Raw genomic sequence first — 24,619 nt, 5'->3', positions numbered from 1 at the left:
AATAATAGCGTCATGTGTTCAAAATGAAGATATTTCTTGACCCATACATACATTGTTTGACAGACAGACAGACAGACAGACAGACAGACAGACAGACAGACAGACAGACAGTACTAAGCGTATTTGCTACATGATACACAGACACCACACAAACGGGGTTACTTTAGTGTTTCATATGACATTTCTATACACACCCCCAACGTCAACTAAAGTTCATTAGGCTCATGTATAATTTATAATGTATGAAATGAATATTATAGAAAGTAAAATGGTACAGGAGAAATAAGGATGCCTTGGTGTTTTGCTCACGAGACGCGATCCTTTACACACATTCGATGAATAAAAATTACAATTATAAATGTTGGGATGTAGAAGCAGGCAAGCCAGTAGGAAAGTAAAACAGTTCATGGTAATCAAATTCATTGTGTCATCGTTTCACTCGAAACCTGTTGCAACTGCACTGTGAAAGAATAACAATGATTACCACTTTTTAATGTCAGGAAAGAATCCTAAGTTGTGTGCTATGTTTCTGATATTGTAATCTGAAGTTGAAATGTACCTATCTGTATGTAAACAAAAGGTGAAACACCATGGCAACCCCTTTTGAGATATGACTACTTCGTAAACATTGTTTACGCCCCCACGGGCGAAAGCGGGGGGGGGGGGAGCTGCAATGTCTAAGTTCTATGCTCTATGGGTGTCAAGGTATACATAATTTACTAGATGTAGGCTGTAGCAGTGAAGTTTAAGATTCACAGGTATATAAGCGGTTCACCAGTAAATCTGTATTTCACAGCAATGAACTCAACCTTATCTGTAATGCCTAAAAAAAAATAATCTCCATAGAAAATATCTTACACATCAAAAATTGAAAATGTTATTTCAATTAAATAACGACAAAGCTTGCCAAACCCTACTCCCTGACTTAATTATCATTGACACAATAAACTTTAGTAACACACCAAAAAAAACTGTGTTGACAATGTGCGCAAATCTTAGCATTGTGTTTGGTTCGTCAATCCAGAAGGTGGTATCCAGATTATATTAAACTTTAGTTTAATCTTACCTGCTTTAGTTCCAGAAGCAGTAGGGGAGTTAATGCAATTCGTTTACCTGTCTTAAGGAACTTGATAGCATACACATTTCCCTGTGGAGGAGAAAAGAGAACTACCTTGATTTCGTTCAGTAATCGGGTGATGTAAAGATTGACTCCGGATAACGCGTGTCTATATGTAATTACAACAACCCCTAAGGAACTAAGATTGTTCGAAGTAGTTTCATGGCTATTTGTTCATCGTGTACTTACAATGTAACCTAGTGTTTCTAAACGACAGGGGGATGCTATTGCCGTGGTGTATTTATAAGCTTGAACGTTTTTATATATACCGTATTTAGTAAAAACTATCATTTAGTGTGAATTTTAAAAGGGAGAAAATAACCTAGCTTTACTGTAAAATGGGAAAAGTCAAAATTATATCGTTTGAAAATTGTATATGATTTACGTTTTGTAGTTGCTAATAGCGTTTCAGCTATTTCTTGTGCGTTCTCTTACTCACACACTCACATTTTCTATGGTTGTCTATCTATGTCTGTCTGTCTGTCTGTCTGTCTGTCTATGTCTGTCTATCTATCTATCTATCTATGTCTGTCCATCTCTCGCTCGCTCTCTCTCTCTCTCTCTCTCTCTCTCTCTCTCTCTCTCTCTCTCTCTCTCTCTCTCTCTCTCTCTCTCTCTCTCTCTCTCTCTCTCTCTCTCTCCAACTGTATATAACATTACCACATACGACACAGAAGGCAACTAAATTGTAAATATTTGAATATAGACCTAATAACACACGCAAATGTCAACCTCACAGAAACTCGTTGCTTTGGAAGTATTTCTTGATCTTCCTCAATCTTGAATCATTTAAATTTTTAGTGTATTAGTACATACCTTCCTTAAAATACTACATCTCCTGCATGTCTGTCTGTCTGTCTGTCTGTCTGTCTGTCTTTCTGTCTGTCCGTCTGTGTGTGTGTGTGTGTGTGTGTGTGTGTGTGTGTGTGTGTGCTACTAACGTTACTCTACTAGATACACGTTTGCGTTTTCAAGCTGCATGCTCCGAATCAATCAACAGCAGGCATCCATGAGATCGAGAATATACATACATGTAATTATGTTATTCTGCCTGAAGGTGGTGAGTAGAAGAAAAATAAAGAAAATCGTCGACACTTTTCTATACATAATCCACACCATTTCATCATCTTTTGTATTTCAGTTAGGTGTCGCCGAGTAATGTAATCTTGTGTATCGTGTAGGTGTTTATACGTCTCTGAGTGGTGTCAAAGTATAGTTTGTTTCTGGATAATCGCCTGGGAAAGTGAGAGTAATGGCGCCTACATGGCACTGAAAATTCGCTCAGTCGTAACAGGTGACGTGACCCGTGTTTGGTAATGGATTTGTCGGCAAGTTTTTTTGGTTTAGATATCTACAGGCAATCCTATTTGATCTGGTAAAGTGGTTCTTAGGTCCTGGTAACAGCATCATTCTAACACTTAGATAACTATGTTGACTGCATGATTGTATGTATATATTCAATACTTTATTAGCTTACAACTCAACATCCACATGGCCTTCATAGAAGGTCGGATGGTCGATCTGGGCAAGCATTCTCGCCACAAAGCCTGTGAACTCAGTACGTTAAACTCAGTATTTTTGACCAAGCCTTATTGTATGTAACCGTTTACCCTGATGACAAATCAGCATAAATATAGCATGTCACGTGTCCATATTCGAGATTATTTGTACAACGGTCACAGTTCCGTATACATTTTGTACAACTAACTAGGTCATCTTTAATACTTTGGCTTAATCAGAATACTATAGGCATCATGTGACTCATTCAACCACTCAGCGTCTATGCATGATATCAGTGAAAAATACCATGTTTTGAATAACCGGCTCTCAGGCTGTGAAAAGTAGAGGAAGTATTTGCCAGGTTGACCATTCAGCCTGAAACGGGGGCTACAATACATCTTGTGTCTTCGAGGTGACAAAACATACTTGAATTATAGAATTATAAAATTTGCATAAACAAGATCTGAAATAATATGTGCGAGTATTTTTTTTCGTGTAAAGAATTAGTAGTGATGTTTTTTTCACTTTCACTTTCAGAAATATTTGTGACCATCATTAGTGACAAGGATATATGTAACATTCGCATTTATGCAGATTAATGACCTGTGACTCCCATCCGTATACGTAACGGTCGTTCTGCAATGATTGTAGAGTCATTTCACCTACCCAGTAGATAGCCTATTATGAAGACGAATACTCGATGAGTGCTACCTAAAAGGTTTTTTGTCGGCGATAGAAAATTCTCTCTCCATTTTGAACCATACAACTGTACACGGTACAATACTGTATAAAGGGTTAACATGCTTGAATTTATATAGTTGTCAAATTCACATGTCAGAAGTAGTATTTTGTTATCAGTGATGTCTCGGGATAAGATGGACATTAAACATGTAGGCATCCCAGCAGACACTTTAAAATGCAATCTTTAGAGAGAGATTTATCAGACAGTATTGTGTGCGTGATATTTCGTCGTGAATACCGCTTGGCTGTATACTTCTTAGATCTTCCTATGCATTTCAACACCCCACTTAAAGCTTCAAGGATGTGATAGCAGTACAAGAACTCACTTACCCTGTAGCTGCAAGTCTTGGTAAACACATGATCATTATCTATGTTTGATTTTAGGGACACTGTAGAAGTCTAAAGGAAAATAAAAAACACACGTGTTTTTGACAGTGCTTTGATGACCTGACAACGTTGTAATGATAGGTAGGTAGGTACATTTAAAATGTCTGTTAAAAACGCGTACGACTACTGGTAATGACAGTTGTCGGAGATTAAACACTCAAATCCAACTTGTTCAGAGTCAGCCAAGTAGATGTTGGTGTCAAACTAACATTCAGTCCAGGATGCATATGAATTACTGTACTACCAAATACTTTATCGTTGAATATCGAATTGGTGACACATTTCACTCTTCTTTCACCTCTTTCTTTCGTTCGCTCACTGTCTGTCACTCTCTCACACTTCTCTAACTCTTTCTCCTTGTTTGTCTGTCTGTTTGTTTGTCTCTATCTCTTTCTGGTCCCCCCCCTCTGACTGTCTGTTTGTTGGTATGTCAGTCTCTCTATCTGTCTCTCTGTCTCTTTCTCTGTCGCTCTCTCTGTCTCTGTCTGTTTGTCCTCTGTCTGTCTCTGTCTATCTCTGAGTCGGTGTCTGTGTCTGTGTCTGTCTCTCTATCTGTGTCCCTGTGTGTGTATCTCTCTCTCTCTCTCTCTCTCTCTCTCTCTCTCTCTCTCTCTCTCTCTCTCTCTCTCTCTCTCTCTCTCTCTCTCTCTCTCTCTCTCTCTCTCTCTCTCTCGCTCAAAATGATACCCAAGAAAGTAAAGGTTCCAGCTTTATTTAGACATCTTGCCACATGCCACATTATTATTTATCTTGATATCATAACACAAAGACCCCTGACTGTATGCTTTATTTTAACCACTAATTACCTTTGCAGCTGGTTGTTGCGATGTACCAAATTTCTGTCCGTGTAGAACAAGATCGTCAAAATTTATCCGCCATAACATATTAGCGACAGCTTGTTGCAGTTTATACTTTCTGCACAGAAATAAATCAACTGGTCAATTAAGTTTTTAATCAGCTCACTGCATGTATTGTGCGATTCCAAATACTGTGAAACTGTACTTCTAATCATTTTGAAATGTTTTTTTTCCAAAATAGATTAATCTCTGTGCTGATATCCCGAGATACTGTAGTAAAATTTGCATTTAAGGTGGAATCCACTTTGGGGACCAATTTCACCTAAAATCAACGTTCTTAACTATCTCCAATCTTTGCTATTTGAAACGATTGTGCCTTTTTTAAAAAACATATAATAATAGAATAAAGCCAATTTTAGAAGATTCGTCGTCATGTTTTCAAGGAAATTTACAATCTTGTAATTCCCCATAGAGTTAACTACGTATTGATCAGTATTCGGTGGCCATATTGGATTCGGTGGCCATATTGGATTCTGAAAAATATTTGTATGATGCCCCAAGATTTTTTCCATGAATCTTAATTGAAAATGGGTTTGATTTTTCGTTAGCCCAGCAACATCAAAAGTTTATGATTTGTGTTTCAGACTGCCAACATCTGATTTTCAAGAAAACAGTAATCTTCTACTTCCTTTCCTATTTAACACAGGCCATAAAGGATTCGAAAATGATTAATTGTGATGTCACTTAGACCTCTTTTTCTGACATTTATATGGTGACCCCTGATCTTTTTCTTGATTTGAAGAGAGGGTGGATTGAATTTTCGTGAGCACAGCGACAGTATAAGATTTGTATTTCCCAGGCGCATTTACAGTAAATTCTTTTTCACAGTGACACCGTAACTATGTATTGTAAATGATGAAGCTACCGAGTACTTGTTGAATAAATGTCAAGATATCGCATATAGTCATTAAACATACAATATAATTTAAAACGTTATTGTATCAATGTAGTAGAATTTTTCCAGGTGAGTTGGGCTTTGTCAGAGGCTAAGGTACAAATATGGTCAGCTGTTATCCTATGACATAAAGTGATTATAGGGTATATGAAGATGTCAAAACGAGATAGTAGGTGATTATCACATCAGATTATACTAAAGAAATCGTCGAGATGAAATCATGTTCCAAGTCAGCAATCTGGTTTTCAACTCCTTCAATTATCCGCGGAAAGGCTATTATGTTAGATCGAGAGTATTAATGCAAGAATATGAATAGCTCTTGCAGGGTATTAGATTGTTTTCGACGTTTTGGGCGCTTCGACGGTCCCATCGGCTAAATGTGGCTCATTTGCAGCAGATTACAGCAGTGCCTTAGAGATCATTGTATTACTCGGTAAGGTGATAACCGATACCCGTGTTTTACCGCAATCATTTCCTGTACGTCTTCCATTACGGTGTGGTAGCTGAGAACACCGGAATCAATAATTACTAAAAAGCTAACTGTTTTAGACAACGTCTAATAATTCTGCTACATGGATTTTTGTTTCGAGTACGAAATTTGACTCCATGGGGATGTAGAGCTTGATAAGTGATAACTTTCAATAATGTATATTTCAACATTTGATGTCAACATTTCATACTGACAAACATTTGCTATGAATATATGGTGATGGATGGATGGATGGATGGATGGATGGATGGATGGATGGATGGGTGGGTGGGTGGGTGGGTGGGTGGGTGGATGGACGGCTGGGTGGATGGATGGATGGGTGGGTGGGTGGGTGGGTGGATGGATGGATGGATGGATGGATGGGTGGGTGGATGGATGGATGGATCGATGGATGGATTGATGAATGGATTGACGAATCATCATGGGTGGGTGGGTAGATAGATGGATGGTGGGGTGTACACATGCATAAATATTGTTTTGTATTGAAGTTGCGGTTGTCAGCTGTCAGTGATTACCTGTATATGATTATGATAATGCCTCCAAACGCAATGATCAACCCGGAAAATATCGATGCTACAATGTATAGAGGATTGACAGGTTCTGCAACAAGAAAGACATTATTCATTTTACTCAACAGTAAAAGCGATGTTTATCGTAATAATGAAAAGCTGACAGTGTACATATAACTCATGATGTTTTCTGGATTATTAGACTTTATTGACAAATTTCTGCTGTTTCGCCTTTTCATAAGTGAGATTACAATGACATGCTCTCTTTCATACCTTCTTTAGGACAGAACTCATTGAAAAATCCACAATCGGGTTCATCTTTCGGTGGTCCCTTGGCATCACCAGGCCAGTGAATGAATCGACCAGGAATTTCTTGGTATGTTTTACTGTCAGAAAAGTAAGTAGCAACAACCTGAAGAAAGAAGATAAGAAGCATGCGGAAACTGCCATTATTTTCGAACGCTTTCATTCTCCATGTCGTTCTCTGTCGCAATCTCTGTCTCTAACTGTCTCTGATTATCTCTCCATTCCTTCTCCTTCCTACCTTTAATACCCAATTCCACTCTTCAAGTACATACAGGCAGTGGAATAAGTGTTAAAGGGTTTACTTATTAAAATTAAAAAAAAAACATGTAAATAAATATAAAAAACGAGGGGACCATCAAACTAAGACACAAAAAACAAAACAAGTGCGATATCATTATATTCGAAAGCATACCCTTCCTCCCCCGCTTAAAATTTAGATCGTCCAAAACTACTGGGTGAGAGAGTACGGAGTGATTGACATGCTCACCTCAAATGTGCCTCGCTCTGGGTCAGTCATATCATGCATCATGAAATTTGCATCTCGATCTCCATTCTTGTCTATGCTTATATTACCTTGTATACCTAGATACACAGTAAAATAAAAATGATAAATTATGTAGATGCCATGTAAATTGTTCAACATTAGTACTAAGTTGCTACCAGTATTCGCGTATCTATTCATTTGATAATCCGTTTTGGGATGTTTTCACAGCATTATACAGATACAGATAATTGTTTGTCCGAAAATGACAGAATGTCGTTTATGCAAGAAAAGAATAAACAAGACATCTTGTTTCTTATATCTTCAGAAATAAACATAACAAATGGTGAACAATTCGCTAAAATTATTCAAAGGGTCAAATTTCCCGCGTTTCACATGGCAAGAACTTCACTAAACAATACAAAACTGTCAATAAATGCTCGAACCGGAGTCCGAATAGTCAAATCAAATTAGCAGTCATCGGGCAGTTTATAAACAGCATAACTAAGTAAATGATGCAACCAACATGAACTAATATAATGCCTAGATTTACACCTGTGACTCAATCAATAATGATGGAAATATTACATATTGTTATTGTTTTGTTTTTACCGTTATTGTTTTGTCCTATGACCGCTGTTATTAATATTGCTTCTTTCGTTTGAGCATTTATACTCTAATGTGTAATGTACACATCATGTTATCCTTTGAATAATATTTCGTTGGGACACCAATACGTTTGAGTTATAAAACCTTGTGTCAACTGGAAACATCAGCCTTCTCTTGAATACTATATATTGTATACATGTACATTATTTCTACAGTATTTGCTTTAACTGGATGCCGAATCCATTCGTGCAAAATTCAACGACATCCAAGTACAAATGAATCCAATCTCATTTCATTTCACGAGTCATTCTGGAAATCACTTGAAATTCAGCGCTTTAAGTGTAATGTCAAGATCAAATCATCAGACTGGGGTCACTAGGATAGTGAAATTGGTAATTGAATTTTCAAAGCTTGACTACTAATATTGTAAAGTACTTCAAGCTGAAAATGTGTGGTAAATATTACAGTTATATCGCAACTTGAAATGTAAGGAAAGAAAGAAAATATACTGCAGTGGGTAATTTAATTTTGCAAATTACTTGAGGGTATCTGTTCTTATTACTTTAGAATTTAAGAGATGACAACATACTCTAAAGATCAGCGGGAAAATGGTTGATAAAAACTCGACCAAGATATGAAATCTAAATAGGTTAACACATATGTCGCAGGATTGGAATTTAGAAGGGAAAGGTGTCAAAATTCCACACTGACCTTTAAATGTTCTACCGTATAATCTCTTAACGAGGTCCTTGCCATTGTAAGGATCTCCACCTTCCGCTAAAGTTTCATTAAGCGCAATTGCATACAAGAGAACCGTGTCGTGAGAAATACCAGCTAAGATCGAAACCTGCAATAAAGAGAGGAAGCAGAAAAACTCGATTAGGATTCTTTTCAGTTTCATTTTAAGACAACGTCATTATCAGACATCAGCGAATACTCCCGAGTCATGTATGTGCTTCCTGGCCGAGGAACCTTGTTAAAGTGCTACTCATCCCAGGAATAAAAGAAACCACTGGGGAAGACAAGTAAAAGATGTTTTGAAATAGTGCAATTAAAGAGTTATTTTTCTTCTGATTTCTGTAAATACATTGCGGTTAAACAAACGGTGGAGGTCACACGGCTATGCACTTTCCTCTCAGTGTATTTGGTCACATGTAAGAGGTAGTTTCCGGCCACAGCGAGTTCCACAAATTTCAAGATTTTTAAAAAAATATATAACATCGAACTATACTGGAATCAACGAAACAACCTTTAATTTTGACTACATATCAAAAAGTAAAGAGGTTAACAACTTATAGTACTTTGTTTAATGATCGACAGTTTGTTGTTTAACAATAAAAGCAATAACATTTTTTTTTTCAAAAACATATATTTTTTTGAAATACAAGTAAATTGTTGAGCTCAAAACATAAACCAAATAACAAACCTCTTCATCATGTCCATACGTATAGCCAAACTCTAACTCTGATCGTGTTTTCATATCCTCAGAAAATACTCTGAAATCTTCATTGTCAGGCTTATAGAAGGACAAGATAAACAACGCTTCATATGCCTTCCTAGCATCTTCGTTTCTCCCATCTGTTCCATTCCACGAGAAATCTCCAAATAGAAATTTTTGTTTGAAGAACTCAATACAGAAGAAAGCGTAGTCTCCGTTGGTCAGACCCAAATCATATGCATTCAGCATGAATTTCCGGACATTTTCTCCTCTTGCCGATATGAATATAACTGGAAGGAAAATAAAGAATGGTTTATAAGTATTTTGATATTCAATATAATCTTAGTTTACGTCATGACAAGAATGAAATACTTAAATAAGTATGAGTGAGTGACCGAGCGAGGGCGGGCGTGCGCACGCACACGCACGCACGCACGCACACACGCACACACACAGTACATACATACATACATACATACATACATACATACATACATACATACATACATACATACATACATCACTCTTAATGTTTTATCTTACTATTTTTTTCTGCTTTTAAATATATAATGAGATTACCAAATGAACACCCTAATACGGATTACATATCATGTCTTAGCATCATTGGTAACAGACGACAGTAATCCTCGGATAAAACAAATGAAGCTGTGACTCTTCACACGTATGAAATTGTCAAATGAACGTAAACCCATTCATAGCACGAAGGCTATCTTAGCACAGGGAGTAAATACACTAGCCTGTGGCAAAAGTCGTGATTTCCCGCTTTCTCGCTCATTTGAATTTGAATTTCAGTTCCTCAGATACTCACAGCCGCACGGGCCTACAGATTACGGACACTCTAAGTTGCAACCTAGATTGTAGCATTAATGCTTCCCCAAGCATAAAATAAATACCAGAAATACACCGTTTTCCATTTGCAGTAGATGTGTTTTTGAGCCCAATCAATCGAGTGCTTTTTCATGGTTTGGGAAATATACTCCACACACAAGGGAAAAACTAAATATCTCAGTCTGTCAATCCTATGTGATAACTAATTATCAGTTCTAATCGATACACCTTACACGAGCAGACACATTTAATAGACACAAATAAGGGAATAAATTTACCCATTTAAAAAAAAAAAGTGGTGAATAACTAGACAATTTTTTGCCATATTAGCATAAATCTATTAGATTCCAGACCGAATCGAACAAGATATGATATGTGCGAAAACTGACAAAATTGTCGTCAAAATCCTAGGCGGGAAAGAGCGTTATTCCAAATGTTAACCAGGATCACGATACTGATGATCGTTGATACAAAGTCTTGCTATACAGAGTATATATTTGCAGGCGTCACGTGAATTGTGGCTGGGCAATGTTTATTCATAATGTGTGCCTTGAATGGGAAGATGAGAGACAATGTTACCAAAGAGTAGACAGGGTTGGAGGAGGTAGAGATTGAGGGGTGATTAACAATAGGGGTAGCAAGTGTACCTTGATACCAGCCCTAGATTTAAATGTCTAAGGACGTTAGCAAAAATATGAAAGTCAAGGAGCTGCGGAAATCTGACTTGCGGCAATGCAGGCTTTTGAACAAAATGGCAATATTCTCATGATCGGGTCTCGTTAGAAAACTTAAAAAGTGTTGTGTCATATTTATTTATTTAGTTGATTTTTTGGTCGAGATTTTATATGCAATATCAAGTTACATCAAACCTGCTTATATTGTTATTTTCACCGAACACATAACATTTATACAGACTTTTATGGTTTGAGATCGCTCTGAATGAAATTCAACAAAAGGTACTGTATGTGAAAAACATTATCACCCCATATTGTGTAAGAGTATATAATTAGGCTGTAGCTGTAGAAATCGCTGCTGTGATAAATTGCTTAAAACGGCGTAAAACGGACAGGAATTCACGTCGTCGGTGAATGTCCTCGTGCGACAGACAAATCACAAAACATACCAAGATTTATCAGCATGAGATTGTATACACAACTTACTATAATCAAATTCACAACACTGTGCAGCTTTTCTGTTTGCTACAACAAAGCAGAAACCAATAGGAAACGGGACATGCTACACTTTAAGATAGCAAGATTGAATGAATACAGTTTCTTGCTACATTTTATTTAAGTGAATTAAACTCACCATACAGACATCAAATGAACACCGCAGAGGACATTTTACGCGTCCTTCATCGGGTGTTTGATGCTAAGAAAAATATAAACTATTTTTCAACTATTTTAAAGAAAGTAATCACCAACTTGGGTAATATATTTTTGCTACACCTATTCAAATATCTGTGGTGAAGTCTTAGCCGGGGCTTAATTTTCTTGCAAATATGCTGATGCTTTTTTTTTCTTTTTTTTAAAGCGTTGAAAATTTAAAAAATTTCTATCTCCTTCTACAAAAAAAATAATTGATATCTAAACCAATCAAAATATGTATCCAGAAACATGGCAGAAGTAAGATTCCATCGATTAAAATAACAAGAACGTTTTCACAAAACCCTGTACACTGGTGAGATTTGTCTGAATTGAAAAGCTTATACGTGCAAGAACAAATCAGAGGGGGTGTAGTATTTTATCAAGTTTTTGCACTCGAGCACTCTTTTACAGATGTGAGAGAAGTCATAATAATAATCATTGACAGAAATCACAAAACCAAACTAGTATAACGCTTGAAGCTTATATTAAATGAGAAGTAAGTTTATACACGATTTGTCCCAGAGTATGTCGTTATTAGGAACACGTAAATGTGTATACATGACTTTCATCTATTGAAAATAGAAAGCAAAAAGACATGCTTACGAATTGACAGATTCATGTTGCATGATTCATGGTTGAAAAGGTGAAGCCTTCGGTGTAGGTATCACTTACATGTGCAGGTTTCGAATATCTCGAATTACCTGCCTGCTTAAGTTCTCTTTTCACCCTGGGTCAAATGGATGTTTAATCAACATTGGGTTACTTGTGACACTCATGTTTTGCTTCACACTTTATGTAATTAGATATAAAACAATTGATCGTTAAAATCGTTTGTTGTCGTTTAAACATTTTGTCCAATAAAATGTAAATGAATATCATCAGCAGATATATTTCGTCTAACGATTATATAACAAGCTAAGGGAACTATAAATATACTGAAAATCAATCGGAATAAACTCTGGGTGACAATAAACACTTTAACGAAATCGTAGTTCGCAGAGGTAATCGTTCAACAGTTCTTATGCTTTCTGTAATATTTACACCTTATGATTAAATGACACCATGATAGTAAGTAGGCGTCATCGATCATCAGTATGTATTAAGACCTGACATCTAGACCGGAAACAGGATAAGTATGGTGTTTGACGATATGTGTTACTTAAAGATAGGCACTCCAAATCAACAATAACAGAGCCGCTACACACAACACGATCCTTTTGATAAAGCTTTCTTGTGTGTAACAGTGTGGAGAAGAAACAGCTTCTGCTGAAATGATTACACATGGATATAACGTTTGTAACATTTGAATCAGTTACTTTTACATTATTATCTATCAGCTTCTACATCCCTGTGCAGTTTATTTTGAGAGAAAGGTTTTGTTTTTTTTGTAAAATATCATGTGTCCATTTATACAAGGCAACATCAACCCTGTCTCCATTGTATAAGTTTTGTGTAGAAATACATGGCAAGTCCCCTGTTGTATTTTTCCTGCGTTCTGTTTGATTTGATGACAAGCACACCTTAATTGAAGTGTAATGACCTTGCTGTTATGTATACAATCTCAGATGCAATGCAAACTTAAGTATGTCTGCACCATGATTGTTTAAAGTACCCTTTCCGTCTTAATCACACGATATCACAATATGTTACTAGAAAGGCAAGACGGTAGCTTTGATTCTGCATAAGTGTAGTCGGTCAATCATGCATCTTTTGGATAATTGTACATAGAGGCATCCCTAAGTCTGTTTTGGGGATATTTTTGGCATGACGATTAATTGCGTTTAAAGGTACGTCAATTCACGGACCAGGAAGTATGTGGTGTATTGTAACAGTTGCTGAATGAACCAGAAAGAGGAAGGTGGCAGCCAATATATTCAGTACGTTTCACATATTCCATTCTCTAGACTGAGTCGACATATTATGGTTGTAAGCCTTAAGGTTGTAGGTGTACATATCTTCCAAGCATCAAATAATGGCCAACTACAAAAAGTGTTGCAGCTGTATATTAACTTCTGAAGCCATAAGTTATGACTATCGTAAGTTGTGCATTTTGTGCATTATAACGTTATCAAAGACATTTCAAAGAAAGTTTGCAACCTTTGGTGAAAATAAAATGAATATGGACATCTTGGATAATGAATGCGATAGCGCTTTCAAGAAATGGGCCGCTAGTTTTGCTAATCAAAATATTAGGTAATTCAATTATTTCATTTTGCCATCGCTGCTGCCAAGAAATGTCTTTCTTTAGAATTAGTATCCCAAAGTTTCTTGCTAGGGTTTGTTTTACTAAACTTCACAATCAAGTTTATTTCAATAGCACTCAAAAAGTATACATTTTTGTTGCAGCTGTGGATATGGTTAAATGTTGAAAGTAACACACTAGCTTTACATTCTTTGTCCTATGTGTTCATGACTTCGGCTTGCAGCTGTGGAATACAATATCTACGATAAACATGTGTGTTCTGATCAGAGCTTCAACTCGAGCAATAACCATAACTTTTAGTGAGAACATAAGAAACCGTACCTAAAGATGGCTTGGATGAAATAGTCCAGTATGACTCCTAACCTACCCTCCTAACCTAACCTTCTCTCAGAGCGATTTTATTTCTATTGTCTTTCAACTGAATATGCGTGTGTGCAAGACAAGTGATGTCAGCGACAACAACAAAACACAGAAGGAGAGGAACTTCGCAGGTTTCGGGCGTTACTCTAACGTAAAGGTAACCCATGTATACATTTTAAATACTGATTGATACTATTGTTACAGCATGAGTCACTAATGTGAGTCACCAATTACACAGCGCTTGTTGACTCATGTCTCTCGCTACTCGAAAATAAGTATGCATTTTAATAATACGTTATACTACAAGTCTACACAATACGGTTTTGTAACAAAACTGTTCAAGTTAGTACAATATGAAACTTAAAGGATTGATGAAGGTGTCAAGATAATCATTAAGATTTCATTTGACTATAGTTGAATACATACTAACACATACTCCAGACTCAGAGAGGTGAGGTTGGCAAAATAATAACAGTTGGATACAAAGGAAACGTCAACGTTTTTGTCATTTCCTATTACGTGTATACGTTATTCAGATCTGCAGTCACACGTACTTCACACTTTTATTTATTACATCTAGTTAAATCTTTCCTTAAATGTGGTGTGAAAACTCATTTTCAAATGTTCTTAAAAGTGTACACCTCCTTCAGTTTGTCATAAGTGCTGCAACTTACGACTCCTGAATGAAGAGGTAGCAAGGCTTTGTAAAATCTTGTGATATCAAATTGTACAAACTATATATACGTCAATAATTATAAAGCAGGTGCTTTTTGAGATAACGAGCTATAGTATTAATGGGTTTTTCTAACTTAAGCTGTAAAGAAAATCTTCTTATTTTATACCTGAATAATCTCAAAGCATCACCTATATTAGGGAAAGGTGTATGCATTATCAAATTCAACAGTGTGGTTATGTTAGATATTGAAGTCTTGTTACTACAGTGAGTGGGTTGTGTTTTGAAAAGGAAATACCGTGAAATATTACTACTTTCTATGAAAACGTTACTTTTGATGTAAACCCTGGTAATAGCTGACACGTGAACAATACTTGTTCAACATTTGAATTTTCAAGCAATTGAAATTTCTCATGGGACAAACGTCGCTTATAAAGTGGCAATACAATGCATTCGGGTTATAAATACATAAATGTCTTTTAGCAAAGCTATGATGTATGTTTTAGCATACTTTAATTTAATAGTGGGTAGCTAAAGTGCTTTAACAAGAGATTTCTTTACTCGCATATGCGCAACCATAGACTTGGGAGAGTGTCTATTCAACGTATACGGCTCAACATTGGTAATCACCAGTATCATTATATATAGTGGTTATTTGCATATCATGTACGAGGTATAGATTGGAAACATGTTGGCTTTCACAAGAAATAACAATTCTATTCATTTAATATGGCGTTGCCTTGTCTGACAAATTCTTACCGATATTGCTACGTCTTGCTTCTTTAATTGTCTGAAGCGACATCTTAACCAACATTACTTCACTTTGCTTTCGCCGACGTTGGGCTACCATTATCAGTTTAATGTACAAGAACAACACGTGAAGGCAAATCTAATATTGACGCGTTCATTCTGATATTTATGAGACAGTGAGTAAAATGCAACAATTGTACATAAATTCCTGTCATGTCATGCCTGATGATAACATAACGGGTTTATTTTTTGTTGAGGCAGACAATATGATTTAGCAAGGTCTCAGGGATATCTGTCTGGCCAGACGATGAAATGTAGCAATGTTGGTAAGATTGTTGTCGAGCCAGATGACGTTTTGTTTCGGATTTGGATATTTCGTCGTACTGTATCAAAAGAGCTCGTCATTAATAGCGTCAACCTACTTTGATGGTGAGGGTTTCCTAAATCTCGAATTATTCCTCTGCTTCTCTAGGCACGTATTCGTTATTACCTGTACTATGCTCCCATTGATTACGAAAATTAAATCAGCACGCGGTCATAAAAGGCTAAATATGCACTGATTATACTGTATTAGTCAAAGAGTGGATATAATGAATAAAAAGGACTTGGCATGTTGCATCTGGCATGGACTCTTCGCCCTAACCCTCTTGCAACCAAGAATCAAACATGTAAACATTCCTATGTTTAGATAATGTTTAATACCTATGCTAAGCTTCAAATCAGTCACTGCTGATGACGTTTAAAACAAAATATCATTTCTGATATGGATCGTTAAACATCATTCGTTTACTCAGTTTGTTTACAAATCGCTTCCTGTACGTACAATATTAAACAAAAGTAAAGTTGTTTTGTTCATTTTCAAAACAAATCCAAACTAAGTATCCATATCATAGTGGTCAATCGAAACATTTCTTAAACTATGAAATGGTACCAATCAACTTCCTGAAATATTTATTTTATTGAGAAAATTCTTTGAATATTTGATGATTACATCGAAGACAAGAAGGCAGGGTTAACACACATCATGCTTTAACGAGCACCTTCAGGCGTACAAACATCAAGCACTAGAAATGATGTTGGCTTCAAGTTGGTGTTTCCCTTATGGGACATGATGTTTTTGACACAAAAATATACACATTTCAACCCCAGACTGAAAATAACAGAGACAGAATGCACACAGCAGGTTCCTTTACGAAAAGTGATAAATATGTCTATTCTTTCAAAGTGCAGTAGAAACAGGTTTCTGCTGATAACATTACACATGGGTTTTTTAAAGCTTCAAGTTTGTTTACTTTCCTAATGATAATCAACATAATAAAGTGACTACGTTTAAACGAAAGATTGTTCCAAGATGTAGAAGTTCCAAGTTATAGAAATGTATCTCACCAAAGTCTTTTTATCATCTTTTGTAGACGACGGACTTCAGAACAATAGCAGTCATTTTAGAAATGTCACTTTATTTATCTCCTGGAGGCTTCTTGTCTTTTTGGCCAACAGAGAAACAAATTACGTATTTAAATGACATCACAAAAACTGTCCCACTGGACTATCTTCTAGGTTTCTGTCATTTGCGCTGCTGGAGATGAGCGCTTATCTAAAAATGAAGTTGGGAATTATGCAATTTTGATAAGGGGAGTGAATGTCTTTTCATGAGATACACGCTTCACGCTGCGCTTCTTTTAAACATGGACGTGCACAAATCCCCAATCTGTAATAAATACTTAGTCAATACCTTGTTACAATACCTTGTTTCGCACACACCCTAAAATGCCAAATTGGTATACTCACAAAAGATAGCTTTAGCTAAAAGTGGTTCCCTAAAGAGTACGTAGCGTTTCTGTGGAGACTTCCGACGACAGATGACATATTAAAAAAAACATGAGTGTCTTCACATTCAACGAAAACACAAAAGCAGTGCAGCAAGGACAGGCTGTAATATATCGTCATGGTGTGTCATTAAGCAGAGTTTTTCAGTCGTTTTTGAATATTTGTCTCTCTCTCCCTTGAATTGATCAAAAGAAAATATTATTTCCTCGTCCTAGTTTCAGCACCATTGGAATTATTCTTGTCGTATACTAGTATCAAGAATTAACGTCACAATTGTAAAGTACGTACATGAGAGAGAGAGAGAGAGAGAGAGAGAGAGAGAGAGAGAGAGAGAGAGAGAGAGAGAGAGAGAGAGAGAGAGAGAGAGAGAGAGAGAGAGAGAGAGAGAGAGAGAGAGAGAGAGAGAGAGAGAGAGAGAGAGAGAGAATTTTATAGTGACAAAATCCGGCGATGGGGCCATATATCCACCATTTGTCGTTATATGCGTCAAACCTTTATTACAAAAACTACATACATTTATAATTATTCATGACAGCTGATCTATAGTGGCTATTACTGTCGTGAAATCGTTTGTAGAGGTATTATAGAAGATTTCCTAGATCGCTATTATTACATCGAACATGTTCTCAGCTGTATAATTTTCGCGATTATTTGTGCTTGACAACTCAATTGCCATAGCAACTGAAGTCGAAGATGTACTCCGTATCATCACTTCTGCATTTAAGTGCAAGTCCTAAAACTCTGGAGATCTCACACAACTGACATTGATCAATAACATGAATATAGAATCATTAGTCGTTCACATATATCACAAGTTTAAGTGTTAGTGAACAGTATTACATCATTACAAGTATATTGACTTACATGGCAGCAATAGTCTTCGTAATTATAAGTAAATGTGCATTTACTATCGCTCACCATTACCTTGTCTGCTCCAAGCTATAATAGTTTCAAACTGTTTAAATCTGACACACGTTACATTTTAATTCCTGTTTCAGACTTTTCAACTTTTCACTTGACTTCAAAACATAAGTTTAGAAATCGTAACATGTATTATGTAATGTTGATTTAATCTATTTATTATCGTACGTGTATTAGTGCTAGCCATTAGTGTGTTTCTTTACTCATTTTACTTCTGGGCAATTGTTCTTCAAGAACTGTCAACGATTTTCGATGTACACACAGAAACAGACACGTGTGTGTATGTGGGGGGGGGGGTTAGGTAAGTAGGTAGGTAGGTAGGTCGGCCGGCTGGCAGGCAGGCGGGCGGGCATGCATGCATGCATTCATGTATGTATGTATGTATGTATGTATGTATGTATGTATGTATGTATGTATGTATGTATGAAATTTATGTATTTACAGTCACAAAACTTACACGCTAAAACAATAATTATCGTACATAGTTTAAAATGTGTGAAGATATCAAATGAATGTGGATTTTAAAATATTACGGATAAGATTGGGCTATATTTGTTTTTTTATAATCTACATTCAGTCCGACAACATATATCCGTTATATAAGGCTGAATTCGAGATATTGCTGAATTGGCACCAAATAAACTCTGTACGTTGACAAAAACAGTGTAGATGGAAGGTAATAGATAGGTTTAATTCTGCAATGAAGAACTCACAGCTGATCAAATCTGATTAGCTTATTAATGATCTCATTTATATAACATCTTAAATATGTACGTTTTGCTTTGGATGCTGACCAGGATTACATCATTTTAGATGTGTAACTCAATTTCAATGCACATAAACAATTCTCTGATTTAAAAATGATTTATTTTCAAATTGATCTGGCATAGAATAAGAATATCAATTACTCGTTGCATACGATAAAAATGCAAATTATCCTGAGTTGCATATCAATTATATGTTTGCGTATCATTAACTTATTCACGGTACCTCTATGTAACCTTAGATGTCATCTAAATATTGCAAGGAACATGCCTACTGCTTTCGCCCATGTACGTAATAAATACAAATCGTCATAAGACAGATGTTTCTTAATTAAAACAGTCAATAGGTGCTGCTTCGATTGAAAATGTTTAAATTGATAATGATTGTCTTGTCAGATAACTGCCTGGAGGGAAGGTTTGAATCCGATATGTAGCGTACAACCAATCATTTGTGTAATATGAATCGCGTTTCAATGTTCACACGGAAGTGGACTAGTATAAAACAACAAATCAATCGATGAACGATACTAATTTGTGCTTGAGGGCGTTCCTTAATAATGAATATAGGATGATGTTTGCTGGATATAACATTTACTAAAGTGATATTATTGCAAAATGTTCTATAATTGAATGACAATCTAATGGCAATCTTCCAGTAATTCTTACTGCCAAAGGAAAAGTAAGATTGATATCAAAATTTAGGACTCACAACTATTTTTGCTTTTGGTCGAAAAAAAAAGTGAAATCCAATAACCAAATCGATAAGATTATAACTTTTTTTATATAACTTTATAATTTATCGTGTGTCTTTGCTATATTTTCAATTTTTATTTGAGCTTAAGTTTAGTTGCAACTATACATTTTGCTGTTTTATTGTCGAGCTCATTGTGAAATTCAGAAATCGAACTTTAAAAATGTTAAAGTATGACTCCCAAAATGGACCATGTTTGTTATTTTATAATTTGTGAAATTGTGGTGAAATTCAGAAATCAGACTAAACAACATCAAACGTGGCACAAGGTGAGTTTATAAGCTATGTACACACTTAAAATAAAACTACATGCAGTATTATATAATGTTAATGTCGATTCGTGTATTCTACAAATGTATAACATTACGATTGTCTTCTGTCAACAGTTGATTGCATAGTACGGATTTCCTGAACATGTTCTTGATACGCATGATCAATTACGTCATCGGATCATTTATAAGTTACTGTAGTATATCTTAATACCAGGTTTGAGTTCAGTCAATTCCAAGTGGTGGTTAAGTATACTTCAGCATGTACATTAATACTGCGATTACCTTTTAAAATTGTAGCAAAAGCTGTGCCCAAGTACGTATAAACTCAGCTTGCGCCCCTTTAAAACATAACAACAAACGCATTTTAATAATGATAAAATTACAAATTACATTTACCAGATAAATATGTGTATCAATAGCTAACAGGAAAGGGGGAATGGAAATAATTGTCATTAATTTTTGCAGTTTTATTTTCGAAATTGTAGTGAAATTGAGAAATTAAACTGTAGAAATATAAAAATACGACAAGCTATGGTGCCTTAATCCATTAGTCATGAAAGACATGATAAGATAAAACTAAGACTCATTCTGATCTCATAGTAAGAGAAAAACGATTTCGTATATAACGATAGGCGCATAGCAGGAGTTGGCGATTAACTCTCCCACATGCTCTACATTTCGCAATATTTGATCCTGGAATGAGGTTTGGGTATTGTTATGACAAAAATAATCAGTCTGTTCCTTGTAATTATGTCCCTCTTTATGTGCATGTCTCGGTATAATGAAGAAATAAAATTAAAACATATTACAATTGTCTAAATTGACCCATTTGTTTATTTCTACGGGTTTATTATTTCCTTCGTTTGTCTCTATACCCGAAGGCACTCGATTACATAAACTGTTGCTTGACAAGCATATGTGACGTCATAGTCACATTGAGCTCATTTCCAAAGTAGTACACAGATCTTGAAAAGCTGCGCAGTGTTCTATTATGATTGTGACTAAAATGTATGCCTCATCAGATAATTGTCACTTCAAAATAGAACAGCACTATTATTAAACGCTAACGAAAATTTACACATGTCATAATATAATGATTTAATAATTATGCCAATCAGTTTCCTGCATACATGTAGGCCTTTGCTTGACAGTATCATGTATTTAAAAATGTCTGTATCGGTTGTTATCATTGTAGTAGAAGCTCGTGAATGGCTGCCTAACATTTCACAACATGTACCGAGATATGATCTAATCTACGAAGACACAGAACTCTAGAGTCGAATGAAGCTCTGCAAGGTAATTCCGTGAAACTACCTTGCTACCGAATGTTATTGTCAACAGTCATCAAACCGTGATCTTTATTACTCATAAAAGTCGTAAGTTACCGCGCAGCAAAAACACTCGAATCAAGGGACCTGGGAAATATTTTAGTCGTAAAAATTCAATTTCATGTTGTGAAGTATACCTTTTTGAATAGAGGAAGTGATATCAACTCTCCTATGTTTTTCTTACTTGCTTCCAAAAATATCATTTCATAATGATCTACAATCATTAAATTCATTCCAAACGTTGGTTATGGTGAGTATCAGGTGATTATGTAACGTCTTTGCACGGCAAATTGAATGCGGGAATGGTTTGTTTATGTTACAAGAATATAAAGTATATATTTGATCGATTTCTGCTCCTTTTTCCTAAAGGGGGGTGCTTTACAACCATGTTTTTCGTAGCATCCCGGATATAAGTAAGTAATTTGTTTATTATAGTGGCATGAGGTATATTAAATTACATATCTTTAGATATAATTACATTCTTGGTTTGCTTACCATTGTTCTTGAAATGAAAATTTGTAAATTGGGACAAACTAAAGATACCTATAATGAAAGTGTTGAAAAGTAGGTCCAGGATATCTTGAAAATAAACTATCACACATAGCAAAGTATACTTATTTTTCTGATTAATGTGTCCCACCTACAAAGCAGTGCGAGAAGATATACATTGCACAGTGGCAGATTACAACTTCCAAGCCTCTGCTGTTAAAATATAGCATCTTTCAAATTTGTCTTGGGTTACATTCTTAGTCTTATTGTATGAACACAAAATAAAGATAGCTCAAACTTACAGTCTTATTCGATGCTATCTTTCCTATTGGTGATAGGACTTAAGAGGCAAATATAACAGGACCTGGTATCACACACTGGAAAATCATGCCATTTCTGCAACGCCATGGTGTTTGGTAGGGTCAACCCCGGGTCTGGTAATGTAATTGCCGTAAAAGTGCTGGGGTTCAGCACCAGAGCTGCATAGCAGAACAACACCAATAGACGAGAACCCCCCCCCCCCCTCTCCAGGCCAAACCATGTTCCTGAACCCGTGCACCACCTTTCCTAAATGCAGACCTCGTTAATAGTCAATCACACCATGGTTGTATTCTCCCCTAATACATCCATGATCACACCCAGCGGTCCTGGGCGGGTTCGAACTCAGACCGGATTGTAGCTAACATTATTATATTCAACCGATATGAGGGCTTGGAGGTACAACGTACAGCTAATGATATAACATAGGAGTGCAGTAAACAGGCCGACTATGATAAGTACACAAGATAAACAGGTGCTATCACCAATATGGTACATTCAGTCAATATATCTGAGAAGAGAAACTCCAAGCACACAGACAGGAACAAAAAACTGAAATGTACAATGTGTGGCAAGGTGACCCAAACTTAGCATGACAAACTATGTGATTGAATTATTTCTATCATTACCAGATTTAAACTGAATGTCCTGTAAGGGTAAAACCATAGATTTTTTAGCCTACACACATTGTTGGAAAGTAAAATTCTGAACTATAGCTATTATACATGATGTACCACTTAATTGAAAAATTAATGATACGAAACTGTATGAAGTTTGAAGCTTACATAGTTAACATATTGCCTAATTATCAAAAAATCATTAATTATGCAAATTAACTATTTAGCTTATAAGTTACAACATCAAATTACAAATGACGCGTTATAGCTATTATACATGATGTACCACTTAATTGAAAAATTAATGATACGAAACTATATGAAGTTTGAAGCTTACATAGTTAACATATTGCCTAATTATCAAAAAATCATTAATTATGCAAATTAACTATTTAGCTTATAAGTTACAACATCAAATTACAAATGACGCGTGTACGTCTTTAGCATAAATGCATGTACTATAAATTATCTGAAATGTTAAAGTTTGCATCCTAAAGATATTACCCAATTATCGAAATAATTACTTATGGAAATGACACATTACAATTAAAAACTACATATAAGCAACTACATCAAACACATATGATTTGTTATGGTTGATGGACGTATCAAGTTACATGAATTTTGAAATTTGCATTCTTAAGATGTCCACAGACAGACAGACAGACAGACAGACAGACAGACAGACAGACAGACAGACAGACAGACAGACAGACAGACAGACAGACACACACACACACACACACACACACACACACACACACACACACACAGACGCACAGACGGTAATAAATACAGTATGTGGTATATGGCTTCAAAACAGACACTGCAGTCACACACCGGAATGTTTGTAATCAAACGCTAATGTACTCTGAATCAGTTATTCTTTTCATTGTCGCTGGAAGGCATTCTTGCATATTTGATGTTGAAATTTGCATAATTTCCTCATGTTCTTCAAGCATGACTTGGTTATTGACTTGTATTGATAGTGTGCACTCGAATTTTTTATGGCCTTAAAATCTCAAATATATGTTGATTTAGCGAACGTGGTGGTTAGTTTTGAAAAAATATACCACTTGAGATAAAGAATAACTACTTACTGCGAGCAATTTTGGCTGTCTTTATCAGTATTTTTTTGATGTTGCTGCTTTTGTTGAACTCAACACGCTCAAGAATAGTCAGATTTCTCTCCAGACCAGCCTCCTCTAGCGATATAGCTGGTTGTTCGAAAAAATTAGCACCCGGATTACTAGTGTTTCGTTCAACAAAGACAGCAATACGATCCCACCCGAACTGGACAGATATTGCTGTGAAGAATTCTCCGAACTGCCAGAACGTGCCCATTGATCGGATCATAGTCTGATAACGATAGGATCTACCGAGTAGGAACATGTCATCTAGACAGCTACTACACATGTATGCTATGTTCCACACCATTGCCAATTTTCCTATAGGTTCAGCTTCAACAGAATACACGGGTCCGAAAAAAGCACTGTACTTTTCTATCAGTGTTAAATTCAGTATCGTTTTCATGGTATCTATCTCATATCCAGTGGAGTTAAAGAGGGTGTGCGTCAGTCTGTGTCCAGGAAGCAGAGTCTTGTCGCTGTTCACCTTATCAAGCGCGATGAAGTAAGCAGCGCCCGTGCGTCCTTTACTGAACGGTGCTGTTTCCCAGTCAGAGAGTGTAATCAATACACGAAAATCTTCACTGTGCACTGGGTAAAGTGTTGCAATAAATAAAATAGTAACTTCGGAAAATAGGATGGCGAATATACGTACAGTTGCGTACCACGACAT

General features: G+C 36.0%; 1 protein-coding gene across 1 annotated transcript in view; it reads right to left on the bottom strand.

The window, feature by feature from the left end:
* Positions 1-24,619, bottom strand: part of LOC144447701 (atrial natriuretic peptide receptor 1-like) — a 34,744-nt gene extending 10,125 nt beyond the window's left edge. The window contains exons 1-9 of the mRNA XM_078137779.1: positions 23,920-24,619; positions 9,319-9,620; positions 8,604-8,739; positions 7,290-7,384; positions 6,770-6,908; positions 6,503-6,587; positions 4,552-4,660; positions 3,689-3,757; positions 1,067-1,147 (exon numbers count right to left, since the gene is read on the bottom strand). Coding sequence (XP_077993905.1) covers positions 1,067-1,147; positions 3,689-3,757; positions 4,552-4,660; positions 6,503-6,587; positions 6,770-6,908; positions 7,290-7,384; positions 8,604-8,739; positions 9,319-9,620; positions 23,920-24,619 — 1,716 coding nt within the window. The remainder of the gene's footprint in view (positions 1-1,066; positions 1,148-3,688; positions 3,758-4,551; positions 4,661-6,502; positions 6,588-6,769; positions 6,909-7,289; positions 7,385-8,603; positions 8,740-9,318; positions 9,621-23,919) is intronic.

This window comes from Glandiceps talaboti, chromosome 16 (assembly GCF_964340395.1).
Source record: "Glandiceps talaboti chromosome 16, keGlaTala1.1, whole genome shotgun sequence".
Classification (NCBI taxonomy): domain Eukaryota; kingdom Metazoa; phylum Hemichordata; class Enteropneusta; family Spengelidae; genus Glandiceps; species Glandiceps talaboti.
The sequence above is the reverse complement of the archived record's forward strand: the minus strand, read 5'-3'. Positions and strand labels throughout refer to the sequence as shown.